General features: G+C 37.7%; 2 protein-coding genes across 4 annotated transcripts in view; one reads left to right on the forward strand and one right to left on the reverse strand.

Annotated features, from left to right (window-relative positions):
- Positions 1 to 2,376, reverse strand: part of LOC107738275 (GSK3-beta interaction protein) — a 5,017-nt gene extending 2,641 nt beyond the window's left edge. The window contains exons 1-4 of one of the 3 annotated variants that reach the window (XM_016549991.1): positions 2,228 to 2,376; positions 1,632 to 1,697; positions 1,399 to 1,523; positions 723 to 968 (exon numbers count right to left, since the gene is read on the reverse strand). In XM_016549991.1, coding sequence (XP_016405477.1) covers positions 723 to 968; positions 1,399 to 1,437 — 285 coding nt within the window. In that variant the 5' untranslated portion in view covers positions 1,438 to 1,523; positions 1,632 to 1,697; positions 2,228 to 2,376. The remainder of the gene's footprint in view (positions 1 to 722; positions 969 to 1,398; positions 1,524 to 1,631; positions 1,698 to 2,227) is intronic. The other 2 variants (XM_016549990.1, XM_016549992.1) reach the window with 2 other exon arrangements.
- A 136-nt stretch (positions 2,377 to 2,512) lies between these two features.
- LOC107738272 (autophagy-related protein 2 homolog B-like) overlaps positions 2,513 to 13,748 on the forward strand; it is a 25,459-nt gene continuing 14,223 nt past the window's right edge. The window contains exons 1-26 of the mRNA XM_016549986.1: positions 2,513 to 2,643; positions 3,944 to 4,133; positions 4,405 to 4,567; positions 5,160 to 5,312; positions 5,463 to 5,565; positions 5,665 to 5,827; positions 6,012 to 6,191; positions 6,739 to 6,835; positions 6,955 to 7,128; positions 7,215 to 7,366; positions 7,498 to 7,609; positions 7,704 to 7,947; positions 8,425 to 8,581; positions 8,674 to 8,766; positions 8,983 to 9,171; positions 9,275 to 9,548; positions 9,990 to 10,098; positions 10,211 to 10,418; positions 10,510 to 10,652; positions 10,742 to 10,899; positions 11,098 to 11,270; positions 11,366 to 11,516; positions 11,770 to 11,969; positions 12,496 to 12,576; positions 12,754 to 12,860; positions 13,242 to 13,334. Of these exons, the coding sequence (XP_016405472.1) occupies positions 3,972 to 4,133; positions 4,405 to 4,567; positions 5,160 to 5,312; positions 5,463 to 5,565; positions 5,665 to 5,827; positions 6,012 to 6,191; positions 6,739 to 6,835; positions 6,955 to 7,128; positions 7,215 to 7,366; positions 7,498 to 7,609; positions 7,704 to 7,947; positions 8,425 to 8,581; positions 8,674 to 8,766; positions 8,983 to 9,171; positions 9,275 to 9,548; positions 9,990 to 10,098; positions 10,211 to 10,418; positions 10,510 to 10,652; positions 10,742 to 10,899; positions 11,098 to 11,270; positions 11,366 to 11,516; positions 11,770 to 11,969; positions 12,496 to 12,576; positions 12,754 to 12,860; positions 13,242 to 13,334 (3,839 nt within the window). The 5' untranslated portion in view covers positions 2,513 to 2,643; positions 3,944 to 3,971. The remainder of the gene's footprint in view (positions 2,644 to 3,943; positions 4,134 to 4,404; positions 4,568 to 5,159; positions 5,313 to 5,462; positions 5,566 to 5,664; positions 5,828 to 6,011; positions 6,192 to 6,738; positions 6,836 to 6,954; positions 7,129 to 7,214; positions 7,367 to 7,497; positions 7,610 to 7,703; positions 7,948 to 8,424; positions 8,582 to 8,673; positions 8,767 to 8,982; positions 9,172 to 9,274; positions 9,549 to 9,989; positions 10,099 to 10,210; positions 10,419 to 10,509; positions 10,653 to 10,741; positions 10,900 to 11,097; positions 11,271 to 11,365; positions 11,517 to 11,769; positions 11,970 to 12,495; positions 12,577 to 12,753; positions 12,861 to 13,241; positions 13,335 to 13,748) is intronic.

Raw genomic sequence — 13,748 nt, forward strand, 5'->3', positions numbered from 1 at the left:
TTTATATATAAACTAAAGTTAATTTATTTAAGTTGGGTGCCTAGGCAACATTTCTCATATTCCTTTAAGTACAAAAATAACTAAAACTAAATAAATCTAATAAATAAAAGTTAAGAAATACTTTATAGACAAAGTAAAAAAACAATAAAAATTATTAAAATTAAGTGAAGTTAAATTAAAATATACAATCTAATTCAAAATATTTATAAAAACTATAATTATGTTTCAAATTTGCCTACTACATTTACATTTTACATTTACATTTAGTTATTTAGCAGATGCTTTTTTCCAAAGCGACTTTCAAATGAGGACAATAGAAGCAATCAAAACCATCAAAAGAGCAATAATATTATGTAAGTGCTGTGACAAGTCTCATTAGTCTAACACAGTACATGTAGCAAGTGTTTTTTTATAATAAATAAAAATAAAACAAGTAGATAGATAGAGAACGCTAGTGTTAGAGGGTCATTTTTTAAATAAATATAAAGAAAACAAGTCAAAAGAATAGAGTACGCTAGTGTTGCTGCAATTGCAGGTTTTCAAACAGAGAGGGCGACAAAGAGGCAAAACGTATGGACCGCAGCTTTAAATAAAATGACCGAAGACCACCAGGGGGTGGTAAGGTGCCTAGATCCAAAGTGGACCCCATCCTCATCCTCAGGAAAACATCAAACTGTCAGTCTTAAAATGAAAAACCTGTTTACATGTTTGGCATCACTCACCCTTAACCCTGCCTCGGTGAGCTCTAAGCAGTATCGGTTTCCCTCTCTGGTCTCCACGTTTATGTAGGCCACATCCAGTCCGCTGGAGAGACTGTGAGAGACGTGCATGTCTGTGACCGCGAAGAGCACATCATTGACCACCGCCTCAGCCTCCAGCCTCATGTCCTTCACCTCCCCCAGCTCCACACAGCGCTCCTCATACAAGCACCTCGACAGGTCCTCCGGCTGACAGTCCACCTCCATCCCCTGAAAACACCAGCGAGCCTTCAGCTCATCGAGCATCAGACAAACGCTTCGCAGAGACGAGCTGCATGTTCACACACATCTGACGCCGTCTGATCGTGAGGGGGCGCGAGCACCTCTGACAAATTCCTTAACTGACCAGTCACGAAGTACCTTTACTTTATTTAAAATTTTAGTAAGATTTTAGGGGGAAGAAACAAACATTTAACACACATTTTAATGTGTAATGTATGAAGTCATTTGCATAAAGGAAATCTGTAAAGTGTTAGCTAATGCTGCCAACCGAGGCTCTCGCAGAGTAAAAGTTCCATATAACGCAAGCTCCCGGTTATAGTAACAGAATAATTGTATGACCACATAAACAACAAGGTTATATGATACAGTCTGGAGCGGTTAATATTTATTTATTATCATCATTTTATGAGCTACTAACCTCCTCCGGGGGTAGTTCGCCAGAACACTTCCGGCTCATGCCGGCTAGGACTCAAGTGTGTCAATTATGCGCCGTTGTTGCGAAGTGCAGCTTCTGCGTATCCGCCTCGACAAACGTTACAGTATCTATGATTTTATTGGGGAAACATATTTTTAAAAATATAATAATAATAATATCTAAATCTGTAATTTAGCTGTATATGAGAATACAAAGCTAGTAGATTAATTCCTTACATAACAAATTGTGCGGGTGGATGTGCGAGCTTTGGGGGCGGAGAGGCTTCTAGAGAATTCTTCATTCTCCACAAATAACATCAGTGCGTAGTTACAGTCCAAAGAACCGAGTACAGTTTATGAACTTTATTACATTTTATAACGTCGTCTTATTTTCTTACATTTTACTATTTTCGTTATCATATCAGTAACGTAAGCAGTAGTGACATCGCTTCTCCTCAAGTGTTAACACTGAAAATCCCCAGTGGATGTTTTACTGGACTCAACATGCAAGCAAATGGAGTTGATGCCATAAACATTAATTCCCAAACTTCAGAAAACTCGCCAACGAAACAGTGGCAAGATGCCTATTAAAATTAATTTATGATTTAAAAAAAAACGTATGGAAATGATAAGCAGTGCAGAACAAATCTCAGAATTTTGGCAGTTCAGCCCCTATCAGAATAACATTATATCGTGCCATGTTGTTATCAGTTTGTTGAATGTAAACACAGTGTAACGAATTAGATCACAGATTTAAAGAAATAGACTCATATAAGACTTGACTTCAGATCATCAGCTAAATCAGTCACACCGTGTGATTTAAGCTTACTTACCATAAATAAAGCGATTTCACTGTTCTTATAAAAAATTCTTCCAGTCTGTAGTGAAAATAACACTCTCCTGTAGCCGCGTGGAAGGACCGTGTAGCAGCTGCGTAGAACGGATGCTCGTGAACACACCGCGCGTGGAGCGGCGCGCGCGAGAGAGACTGCGCAGTCACGAGCGTGTTTGTAAACATCATCGTTAGCCTTATAAGCAGACAAACAGAGATGCTGCTTTCACACGAGCCGACAGCCACTCATAATGCGCACGAGGACTCCCATCTTCAGTTTAATATAGCTGTTATTACCGAGAGATGCATCAGTTGAACAGACAAACTTGAATGAAGGTACAAAGGATTGTGTTTAGCCAGCATGCTAGTTCACCCTAAGCCAAGGAACAACGGTTAGTCAGCTATTTTGTAATACAGGTAAGTTATTTTCCTTTCTCATTCTGAATTTAAATAACCACAGCAGAGACGGTCAAATTGTAACCCTTTTTGGCTGCTGTGATGTGTGACTCCATGATTTGGCATTGTTAGCAGCCAAACAAACTCGCTAATCTTTAGGGAATTGCGCAAACACTGGTGGCTATCATTATACTGTATATATAGATATGGGCCAGACAGCAACGTCAGTCATGTCAGACAAATAAACACAACTGCATGTCCATTTTAAACGACCTCATCATAACCAGGCTTTCTGATGCTGTACTAGAGTACACACATTAAATAGCTGAGTTAATGCCAATCATTTGCTGTGAATTGATGGGTTTGCCAAAGCAATCTCAGGCTCTAGAAGTCCTTTGCATCAATGTTTTGCAGATGTGATTTGTTCAGGCAGCCACATCAGTTGGAGGTCTGCATTAGTCAGCTAGAGTCAGAATGTGGATTTATACTGACTCGTTGTCATCGACAACCCTTCACTGAATAATTGTGTTTTGTGTGAGTCAAGTTCACTTTCTTTTAATCAGTTCCACAAGGATTTATGGCACTTGTGTGTATCATGTATTTTATATAATGTAAGTTTTTAATGTGTACTGTTCCAGCTTAATGCAAACTTAATGTTAAAGGGGAATCAGAGTTATTATCGTTAACTCTAAAACTAAAAGCAAAACCATAAAGAACTTGAAATTTTTTTGTTAATTAAAAGAGCAATAATATTATGTAAGTGCTGTGACAAGTCTCATTAGTCTAACACAGTACATGTAGCAAGTGTTTTTTTATAATAAATAAAAATAAAACAAGTAGATAGATAGAGAACGCTAGTGTTAGAGGGTCATTTTTTAAATAAATATAAAGAAAACAAGTCAAAAGAATAGAGTACGCTAGTGTTAGATTGTCATTTTCTATAATAAAAAGAAAACAAGTAGATGGAATAGAAAAAGAATTATGAAAGCTAGTCCATTTTTTAAATAAAAAGAAAACAAGTAAAATAGAAATAGAATCGAGAGTGCAAATTTTAGAGGGTCAAGTTTTTAAAATAAATAAATAAAAAAGAAAATAGAAATAGAATAGAGAGTGCAAGTGTTAGAGGGTCAAGTATTTTTTTAAACAAATAAAAAGAAAACAAGTAGATAAAAAAAGAAATAGAATAGAGAGTGCAAGTGTTAGAAGGTCAAGGAAGAGATTTCTTTGAAGATGGCTAAGGACTCAGCTGCTTGGATTGAGTAAAATAACACTGATGGGTATATGTGGCATTTAATGCCTTGAATGTCCTAATTTGTTTCAGTACACACTGAACCCAAGTGACGGTCAAGATGCCATGGCCATTTTCTGAGTCTATTAAGAAGCGGGCCTGCAGGTACCTGCTGCATCGATATCTTGGTAATTTCCTCCAGGAGAAGCTCAGTTTGGACCAGCTTAGTCTGGACCTCTATCAAGGCACGGGCTCACTTGCTCAAGTGCCGCTGGACAAATGGGTAAGTTCTGTACATTTTGTGCTATTGACCCTTTCTTGATTCCAAAATTATACTAGTATGCACCTGACCCAGCTGGACACATAATTAAACTGACATTTGATTAAAGATGTCTTATCGGATTCTTTCACTAATGGAATCTGACATTTCATTACCGGATATAACCGAGAGTGGTTTTCTTAATAGGATTTTCAACCTATCCCCAAGTAATAATCAAAAAAGATGTTTATCCACAGTTTAATGTCTGTGACTTTCATATTTCATGCATTTTCAGTCCCTGAATGAGATCCTGGAGTCTGTGGATGCACCATTTGAGGTGAGTGAGGGCTTCATCCAGGCCATTTCTCTCACTGTGCCATGGGCCTCACTGCTGCAGGACAACTGCGCACTGGAAGTGAGGGGCTTGGAGATGGTGTTCAGGCCAAGACCTCGAATGGGTAGGAAACATCTTTGAAATCGTAATTCTTTTCAGATGACATGCCATCATTTTGACATGTTTAATTGCAGTGCTGTGCATTCTAAAATGTACAGTGTGTGTGTTTATTCTAATTTACAATATGTTTACTCTATAATATATTTGATCAGTTTAGTGATATATTTTTCTAATAATTTTATAGTGATTTTAATAAATTATTTTATAATTCTATATCTTTTTCTTTGTTCATCTTTAAAGTTGAGATGTAAAAAGTAGCGACAGATAATTTATTTTGTTTTGTGATGTACTTCTGAGTGAAACAGAATATTGAAAAAGAAAAAAATGTTTGTCAGGGACTTGGTTCTATCCATCGTTTGATGATTCGATAAAGGGAGATCTGAATGATCTGATTATTATTTATTACATTTCAATTAAAAAGTACAAAGTCAAATATTAAAACAGGAAACATATATATATATATATATATATATATATATAAATTAATTGTTCACAATAAAATCATTAAGGTTTCTTTAGATAGAAAATACATAGGTTGATTTTCCATTTGATGTTGAAATTAATGTTGTTTATGTTCATTGTCAATCTTTTTTTAGCATCAGGCATGGAGCCCATGTGCTGGTCCAGCTTCATGACCAGCAGTATGCAGCTGGCCAAAGAGTGTCTAAGCCAAAGACTCACTGATGATCAGGGAGAGAGCTTGCAACCTCTAGAGGGTCTGGAAAAGTTTGCAGAGACTATTGAGACAGGTATGCCTCTTCCTGTAGACCATAAAATCACTTTAATGTAAGATTTAATTATTTATTGACTGATTGATGGATTGCCTGATTGTTAAATCAGATTTTGTCTTTCAGTGATTTCCTGTCAGTGACTGATCCTTTCCCTGTTCTCTCTGTTAGTGTTGAGAAGAGTCAAGGTCACTTTTGTGGATACTGTTCTGCGGATGGAACACGTTCCTGAAAATTCTAAAACTGGCATTGCCCTTGAACTCCGAATCAATAAGTAAGTTCTAGAGATGTAACTAAATATTTTTGACACTACAATATGATATGTTTTCTTTTGAATCATCACCATGCTGTCTGTACGTTTTGTGATATTTAGGATGGTTTATTTTGATGAGAGTGTGGAGGAGGGCTCCAGTGTCAATATCCATCAGCCCACTACATTTGCACATAAAAACCTCACACTGGAAGGTGCTTATGTGTTCTGGGATGAGTTTTCAGAATCAGCACGTGCCGGCCTCAAATCATCCCCCACTCAAACAGTGAGTATCTGTACTGCTGTAATTAAAAATCATCTTGCACAAGTATAGTAAGTATAGTTGTGCAACCTTAGCCTAACTTGACCCTATAGTAGTACAATAACTTGAAGTAAAAAAAAAACAATTGTTGCTGTTTAGCAGAACAATTGCAAAGCTCGCTAAGACATATGTTCTTTATACGTTAAAGGAGACTGAACCCAAGCTTTCGCCAAGTTGGAACCCAAAAATCATCTGTGAGCCTCACCCTCAGTTTCCAGAACCTGTGTCTTCCAGTACACTGTTTGAACCAGTGCAGGTGGGCTGCCTTAGCGGTAAACTGGAGCTGTCCGTGGTTCTGAAGCAAAATGAAGCCATGCCCGGAGCTAAGGTGGGTACATATACAGTACCACACAGTTACAAATATACAGTAGCTTTAATTCTTTCTTTCTATAAAAATATTGCACAGATATGCCTGCCTTCCTTTGTTGAAATGCTAATTCCTTGAGTGAATGTATTCCACTATTTTTGGCACTCATACACTCAAAAGTTCAACACTCATAATGCACTTGTGATTTTGGCACGCACTCCTGTCAATACGACAAAATGTGGGAACAAATGTGGAAGTTCAATCTGTAGCTTTAACAAGTTTTAACAAAACCCAAATTGATGTGTGTTGCTTTATCTGGCTGACTTTTTCTGACAAATAAACTGGGATTTTTGGGTGCAGGCAACACGGAGAAAGTGTACACATTGTTTGCTTACATATACTAACTACATTGAAACAATGCAAAGCTGGTTGAAAATCTAAATTTATCTTTTATTTGTCCAAGTACATTGTAGGATGACTGTATTTCTGAATGGATTTGTCACAACAAAAAAGGCATGATTTATTTATTTTTAACAATAAAATGTTAAAATGACTGGTCTGTTCACAGTTGGATATTGATGGGCAGTTTGATTCTCTAATCATGCTGCTTTCACCACAACAAGTTCACCTCCTACTGGACATGTTTGGGGTTTTCTCTAGCTCAGGTGACAATTTGTTCTATTCATATATGATTTTCCCTTAAGGTTTCCTCATTAAATAAAGTCGGCGATAAATGGTTTCCAGTGAATATGACGATTGCTTCTATTAAATTCTTTATATACAGCCGGACAGGAGTGGTCTGCTATAGGAAAGGATAGGAAGAGTCGGCCCATGCAGCAGGAGGATGAGTATCGCCTCCACATGGAGCTCAACCGCTGCCTGAAGAAAGACACCATAACAGTTGCCAATGACCAGGACCTGTTTGAAAGCCAGACCACCAGAACGGTGTCCAGCAGAGGTTAGTTCAGTACAACATATCTTTTAATTCTACATTCTGTTTTTGAATCGCTGAATACTTGTTTAATTTGTTTCTTGTTTGGACAGAGGACGTCTTTTTCTCCATGGCTGATATGGACATGTCACATAGCCTATCATCTCTGCCTCCTCTTGGGGATCCACCCACTGTGGATCTAGATTTGTCTGTAAATAGCAACTACTCTGCCTCCCTGGGGGAGTCGCCATCTGAAAATGTAGCCGTAGGTCACCACCTCTCACTTTAACATTGAACTCCGTGTTTTATAATTAGTGTTAAATTATCAGTTATGTCACCATTCATTGGCTTATTGTGATATTACAAGTGCAAAACATTTTTTGACACATTCCCTAGACGGTGTGGGACGAGTACATGGATGTTCCTAGACCGAAGGAGAAGCAGACAAATGAGATTCCACATCTTTCCAGAGATTCTCAGCTTACACACAAGTTGCTCCGGCAGACATGTATGTCTCCATTATGAGCTTTGATTCATGGTAGTTGTTGACCCTTATGACTATATTTAATCAATAATAACTCTACCCTATGTGTGATCTCTAGCTCATCCAACTAAAGGCCACTGTGATGAGTCCAGGCCTGAGCTGGTTCTCAGGCTCACAGTGGGCAGTCTCTGCCTGTCTGTCCTCCATATTGACCCCCTCCCACCTCCAGACTCCTCCCGCAGCCATCTTGCACCAATGGCTTCAGAGTTTTTCCGTATTCTGTCTGTAAATCAACTCCCTGCTGGGAGTTTCCTGCAGTCACGAACTGTCTTCGATAAAGCCTGTCCACATGATCATCTCAGGTAAGCTTTTACTTAGAATTAAATACAGAATAGTATAGAATGGTTGTTTTATGTTTTGTTATCAGCCTTCATTCAAATATCAATAATTACATTTTAAGTCTGAAGTCCTGAGACAGTTTCTAGGCAGTGGTCAGAGAAACATCCTTTAGTTGAATGGCTGACATTGGATGTCAGAGATGAGAGAGGTGGGACAGCAATAACTTTGTAATCAGTCTTTAATGCTTTATTGCACTCCATTGACCGAGAAATCAGAATCTTTTAACTGGTCTAGAGGAAATTTAGACCTGTGGTTTAGTAGAATAACAATGAAAAGCAACATATAAAGTCACATATCCTAAGGAGAGCATGAACAAAAAGAACAAAAAAGGACTTAAGACAGAGCCTTGAGGAACTCCATACTTAACCTATGCTTTTTTGTATTTTAAGGTGCCATTGAAGACAACAGAAAATGTAAAATGCATTTTTCTTTATCCTCAGGTTCATTGGTCAGGGATTAAAGGTGACATACAAGCACTGTCAAGGCTCCAGTGTACGTACGTTAAACACGGATCTCTCTCTGAGCCAGGTGGAGCTTTTGGAATGCCTGTACTCTACTGACAGTCACACTACACAGAGTGGAGCCCAGTACACAGAGGTGTTTTTTTGTCTGTTAACAAACATTTTATGTGCACATAATAGTTCTCTTACATAATAATGATGATCTTTGTCTCTTGTGTCAAACATTAGCTTCTTACGTTCGATGTCTCAGCCAGTAGTGATTCTCCTCCTCCTGTATGCCTACATTTACTCTACAAATTAACAGAACGCAGAGGCCCGCAGGTAACTTCCTGAAATATTGTGTCTTGCATGGTGCTGATGAGAGTACATTCTCATACTACAGTCATGACCATTTGATTATGTCCTTGACTGGACCAACTATTTGTCCACTTTTACTAGTTAAATTAATCATTTGATTTTTAAACTTTATTTATACTTCAAATGACAATTTTAGTCACTTGCAAACAGTAAACTTGATCCAACTTTTTTTTTCTTCAGGGCGGGCAGGTGCGTCTAAGTACTATACCTCGTAAAGCAGAATTGCAGGTGGAGCTGGGTAAAGTGCGCTCAGAGTGTGACGTCAGCATTGTGGACAGGCTCAACTCCCTACTCCAGCCTCAGAAACTGGTTACCACAGAGATGATGGCATCTCACATGTACACCTCCTACAATAAACATGTCAGTCTGGTGAGAAACATTCGCAACTATTTCTCTGTACTTATTTAACTTAATTTTCATTTACTTTTATGTCACTTTGCATCTTATTGTGGTTGTGTGTTTTCCTCACAAGCACAAGGCCTTTGCAGAGGTCTTCCTGGATGATAGTCGTACCCCAGCACACTGCCATGTGTCTATGTCAATAAATGCACCTCTACTGGTGCTAGTGGTGCGGTTCCCGATCCCAGACCTGCGCTCGGATCAGGAGAGGGGCCCCTGGTTTAAGAAGTCCCTGCAGAAAGAGCTGCTGCAGCTGGAGCTGGAAGATCTGGAGCTCAAGACAGAGTTCACTGGAGGAAACTCATCAGAGCAGACTAAGATGGAGCTCACTTTCAAAGAGCTCAACGGTACTCATTTATAGACAGAGTCATCCTGATCAAGGCATAAAAATAATCTTTGCATTTTCAGTTAATTCTAAGAGACAAGGAAACTGACTGATAAATTTTGAATGAGTTTTAAATGTTCCTCTGCAGTCATCCTCTTTGTTTTACTTCTTTTCTAAAAAAAAGAGTAATCCATAATTTACAGTATAATGGCACCAGTGGATTATTTAGTAGATGCAAAAAAAGAAAAAGCAAATTCCGTATGCAAAAAAGCAAGACAGACTAATAATAGCAATTCAAATATAATTTTTTAGAAACATTAATAATAATATGTAAATATTAACAATTATGTTATTATATATTGAAAACTTTTTTTTAATTCGATTTCCAAGCAAAGCTTTTGATTTTTTTACATTTGCATTTTTATATACAGTTAATCATACAACATGTTTTCTGTTACTCTAGGATCATTCCAAGAAGACAAAGATCACCCCGCAGCCAGGTTCTTACGAGTAGCAAACACCATGGAGGAGGACATGACATCTTCCGACTGTGGCAAATTTGACTGGCCCAGGTATGATGTATTCTCTGTATCCTTTTTTTTTTATGGTCATTCTATGGATCTTTATTGATAAAATTCATCCCGATACAGAAACTAGAATATGTTCTGCTTCATACCCATTCAGAGTGGTTCTGAAGGTGAACCCCATGGCCGTACGCTCCATCTTAGAGCGTGTAACAGCCGAGGAAGAGGAGGAAGAAGCGGACGGTCACTCACAAGAGGAAGAGGAAGAGGAAGAAGGAGCCGCCCACTCCCTGAAAGATGTGTGTGATTTTGGCAAACCTGAGCCATCCCCCTTTTCCTCACGGCGTGTCATGTATGAGAATGAGGAGGTATAGAGATTTTCATTGTCTCGTAAGAGTGACCATTTTATTAATTATCAGTTGTGATTAATTATGGGTAATAACTTTGCGCCTCATGCAGATGGTCATCCCAGGAGACGTGGTGGAGATGACGGAATTCCAGGAGAAAACCATGAGCAACTCCCTCTATATCCTTGAGCTGTTTTTCCCCAATGTGCAGCTCTCTTTGCCCAATAAAGGCTTTTATGAAAAACTACACAACAGGTAATTAATGCATGAGGAGTCACAGTTTATAAATCTACATATACATCATTACATTTCAGCTATAATGTGCTCTTTTTTTTTTTTTTTAGGATTAATAACGACCTGCTACTATGGGAGCCCACTGCTCCATCTCCAGTAGAGACAGTGGAGAACATCCCATATGGGGTGGGTCTGTCTGTAGCCAGTCAACTCATTAACACCTACAGTAAAGACAGCTTCAGTCAGTTCAGATCTACTGGCCCAGAGGGTAAAGATCCTTTCCCCTTCTGCTCACTTGAATATTTAATATCAGACTAGAAAAGCATGAACATACTTGTTGATACTACTGCCAGAACTTTGTTTTGGAAAGATTTTTTCAATTATTCATTTCTTAATAGCCAATTTCTTCTGACAACCTGTGTCTGTTGGTCTTTTGTTCTGGTTTCTTCACATAATGTGTGTGAAGAGGAGGAGAGTGGTTCTGAGGAAGAAATCCTACAATATTACACTCCTGCTGAACTGGGCTACAGGAATAGAAGGAAGAAAAGGAGTAAGATGCAGCCTAAGAATTCTCAGAGCCTCTTTTCCATCATCCTGTCTGTTAACCACGGCCTGCTGGCTCTGCACACACAGCTAAAGGTATTACATCAGTATTCCAAAGATAGTGCTTTAATATTGAGTCAATATCTAGTAAGGGTTACATAGTCTTATGTAATGAATGCCAATACTTCCAGCAGGATGATAATAGTGTATCACCAAAAAAACACGGTGAATTTTGGATGGAAGTAAAAAACGGGACGCTGTTCGGTGTGACGCAGCATGAAGGCTTCAAAGACCAGCATTATGTCTGCTTCCACACGTCTCAGGCCTGCCTGTATCACCATGGTAAACAAAAATTTTTTTTGTTGTTTTGCCTGTTAATTTTCAGTTTTGTTATATGATGGTCTGTAAGATTTCTGGTTATATTATTGTTAATTGTGTAAACAGAAATCTATGGTCCACTTTAGTGCATAAGATAAAAAAAAAAAAAAATATATATATATATCACTAAAGCTCATATTTAAGTTAATATGCATGTATGGTGTTTTTTTTTTTTTGGTGTTTGTTTCATAACATCATGGTGTATTTATTTTCTCAGGCACAGTGGATGGAGATGCCCCTGAGTGGAGTGTCAATCTGCCCTGCAGGACGCGTCCTCATTGGCTGGAGCCTGTGATGTACGCGTCTGAATCTGCCCCAGAGAGGGCGTCTCCCTCTGAAGGGCTCAGTTTGGAGCCCCACAGCATGCTGTCTGTCGCTGTTAAAATTTCCTCCCACAACACAGAGCGCAATGTCAAGGTAAACCAAATTATTGCCAGAGATAAATGCTGTTCAAAACAATATACCGTTTAAAACTTTTAAGTCAGTAAGATTTAAAATTTAAAGATTAACGTTTTTTTTAAAGATAAAAAAAAAACTTTTATTCAGGGTGCATTAAATTTATTATTTATTCATCAAAGAATGCGGAAAAGAAATATAAGCACAACTGTTTTCAAAATTGATAATGATTAGAAATGTTTCTTGAGCAGCAAATCAACCTATTAGAATGATTTCCAAAGGACCATGTGACACTATAGACTGGAGTAATGGCTGCTGAACATACAGCTTTGCCATCACTAGAATTAATTCCATTTTAAAATGTGTTAAAATAGAAAACAGTTATATGTCATTTTTCACAGTATTGCTGTTTTACTGTATTTTGGTTCAAATAAATGCTGCCTTGGTGTGCACAAGAAACGTTTTTCAAAAACATTAAACATTTTCTGTCCTGTTTGTGTTATTAAACTTGTAACTGTATCTGTTACACGTCTTCCGGTATTTTCAGGAGTTTCTCATAGCCATTGGCATGAGGGGAGTTACACTGGAGCACAGAGTTGTGTCTTCAAGTCTGGGATGGTATGACCAGGTAATAAAATATATATTAAAAAACCTCATGCAAACCACATGAAATGAAATAAAGCGCCTTTTAAAATGGGCTTGTGGGCATCTCAAAAAGGTGTAATGATAAATGAGAGTTGTTGAATCAGCTGACTTGTAGTTCATTTGTATGTGCTAAACATTACTGGTTGTCTTTCACCTGTAGATAGTCGACTTTCTAAATGTGTCAGATGAGCCGGTGCTTGGCTACACACCCCCATCATCTGTGTCCACCCTCCACCTGCATCTATGGAGCTGCTCCCTGGATTACAGGTGATACATTTAGCTAGATTCTAGCATAACCTTTACATCTATTTAGTATTTAAAGAGATACATTTGGACTCTCACAATGGATACATTTCATTGCATTTCATTCAAGTGGTATCTGCAAACAAATGAAGCTCAGAACTAACTTCACCAAAAACTTTTTGTCTAATTTTGAACAGCATACTTGATTTTTGTTTACAACATAGCAAAGGTAGCTGTAAAAGGTGTTTGTGAAGTCTTTGTTTAAAATAAATACAACTTGGTTTAGTTATTATTAGATGTTAGTTTGTTAGTATTCAATCCTCAATCCCTATGCATAGAATGTAGTTGGTCTAATACATGTATTTGTGCTAATTTGGATCTAAGAAACTTTTTTTTTTTTTCTAGGCCTTTGTATTTACCTGTGAGATCTCTGCTGACCGTGGAGACCTTCAGCATCTCCAGCAGTGTGTCTTTAGATCATTCTTCCTCCAGTCTGAGGTAAAAGCTTAAATTGAATAAGTTCTAGGGCTGGGCGATATAGCTAAAAAATGTATCAACGATATAATGTTTCATATCGTTCGGTATCGATAATTATTGGCATTTTTTATAACCTTTTTTAAAACAAAAAGCAATAGAATTTTTTTTATTTTTATTTAACCACTGTATTTATAATAAACACAATTTATTGAGACAAACAAAAATATTTTTTGTTTTAACAATCAAACACAAAATAAAAATTAAACGAATATCTCATTTCTAATGTTTTATATGCAGATTAAATAGGTCTAATTGTCTCCCGAGGGCACAGGAGGGCGCAATGAGCAAAATGATGCAGCACATTTAAATTGTCAACGCAAGGAAGTAACTCTATAAAAACGTGCATTACGTCTAAATTAACTCATATAAATCAAA

The sequence above is a fragment of the Sinocyclocheilus rhinocerous genome, unplaced genomic scaffold (genome assembly GCF_001515625.1).
Source record: "Sinocyclocheilus rhinocerous isolate Xijiao unplaced genomic scaffold, SAMN03320098_v1.1 scaffold2028, whole genome shotgun sequence".
In the NCBI taxonomy this organism is placed as follows: Eukaryota; Metazoa; Chordata; class Actinopteri; order Cypriniformes; family Cyprinidae; genus Sinocyclocheilus; species Sinocyclocheilus rhinocerous.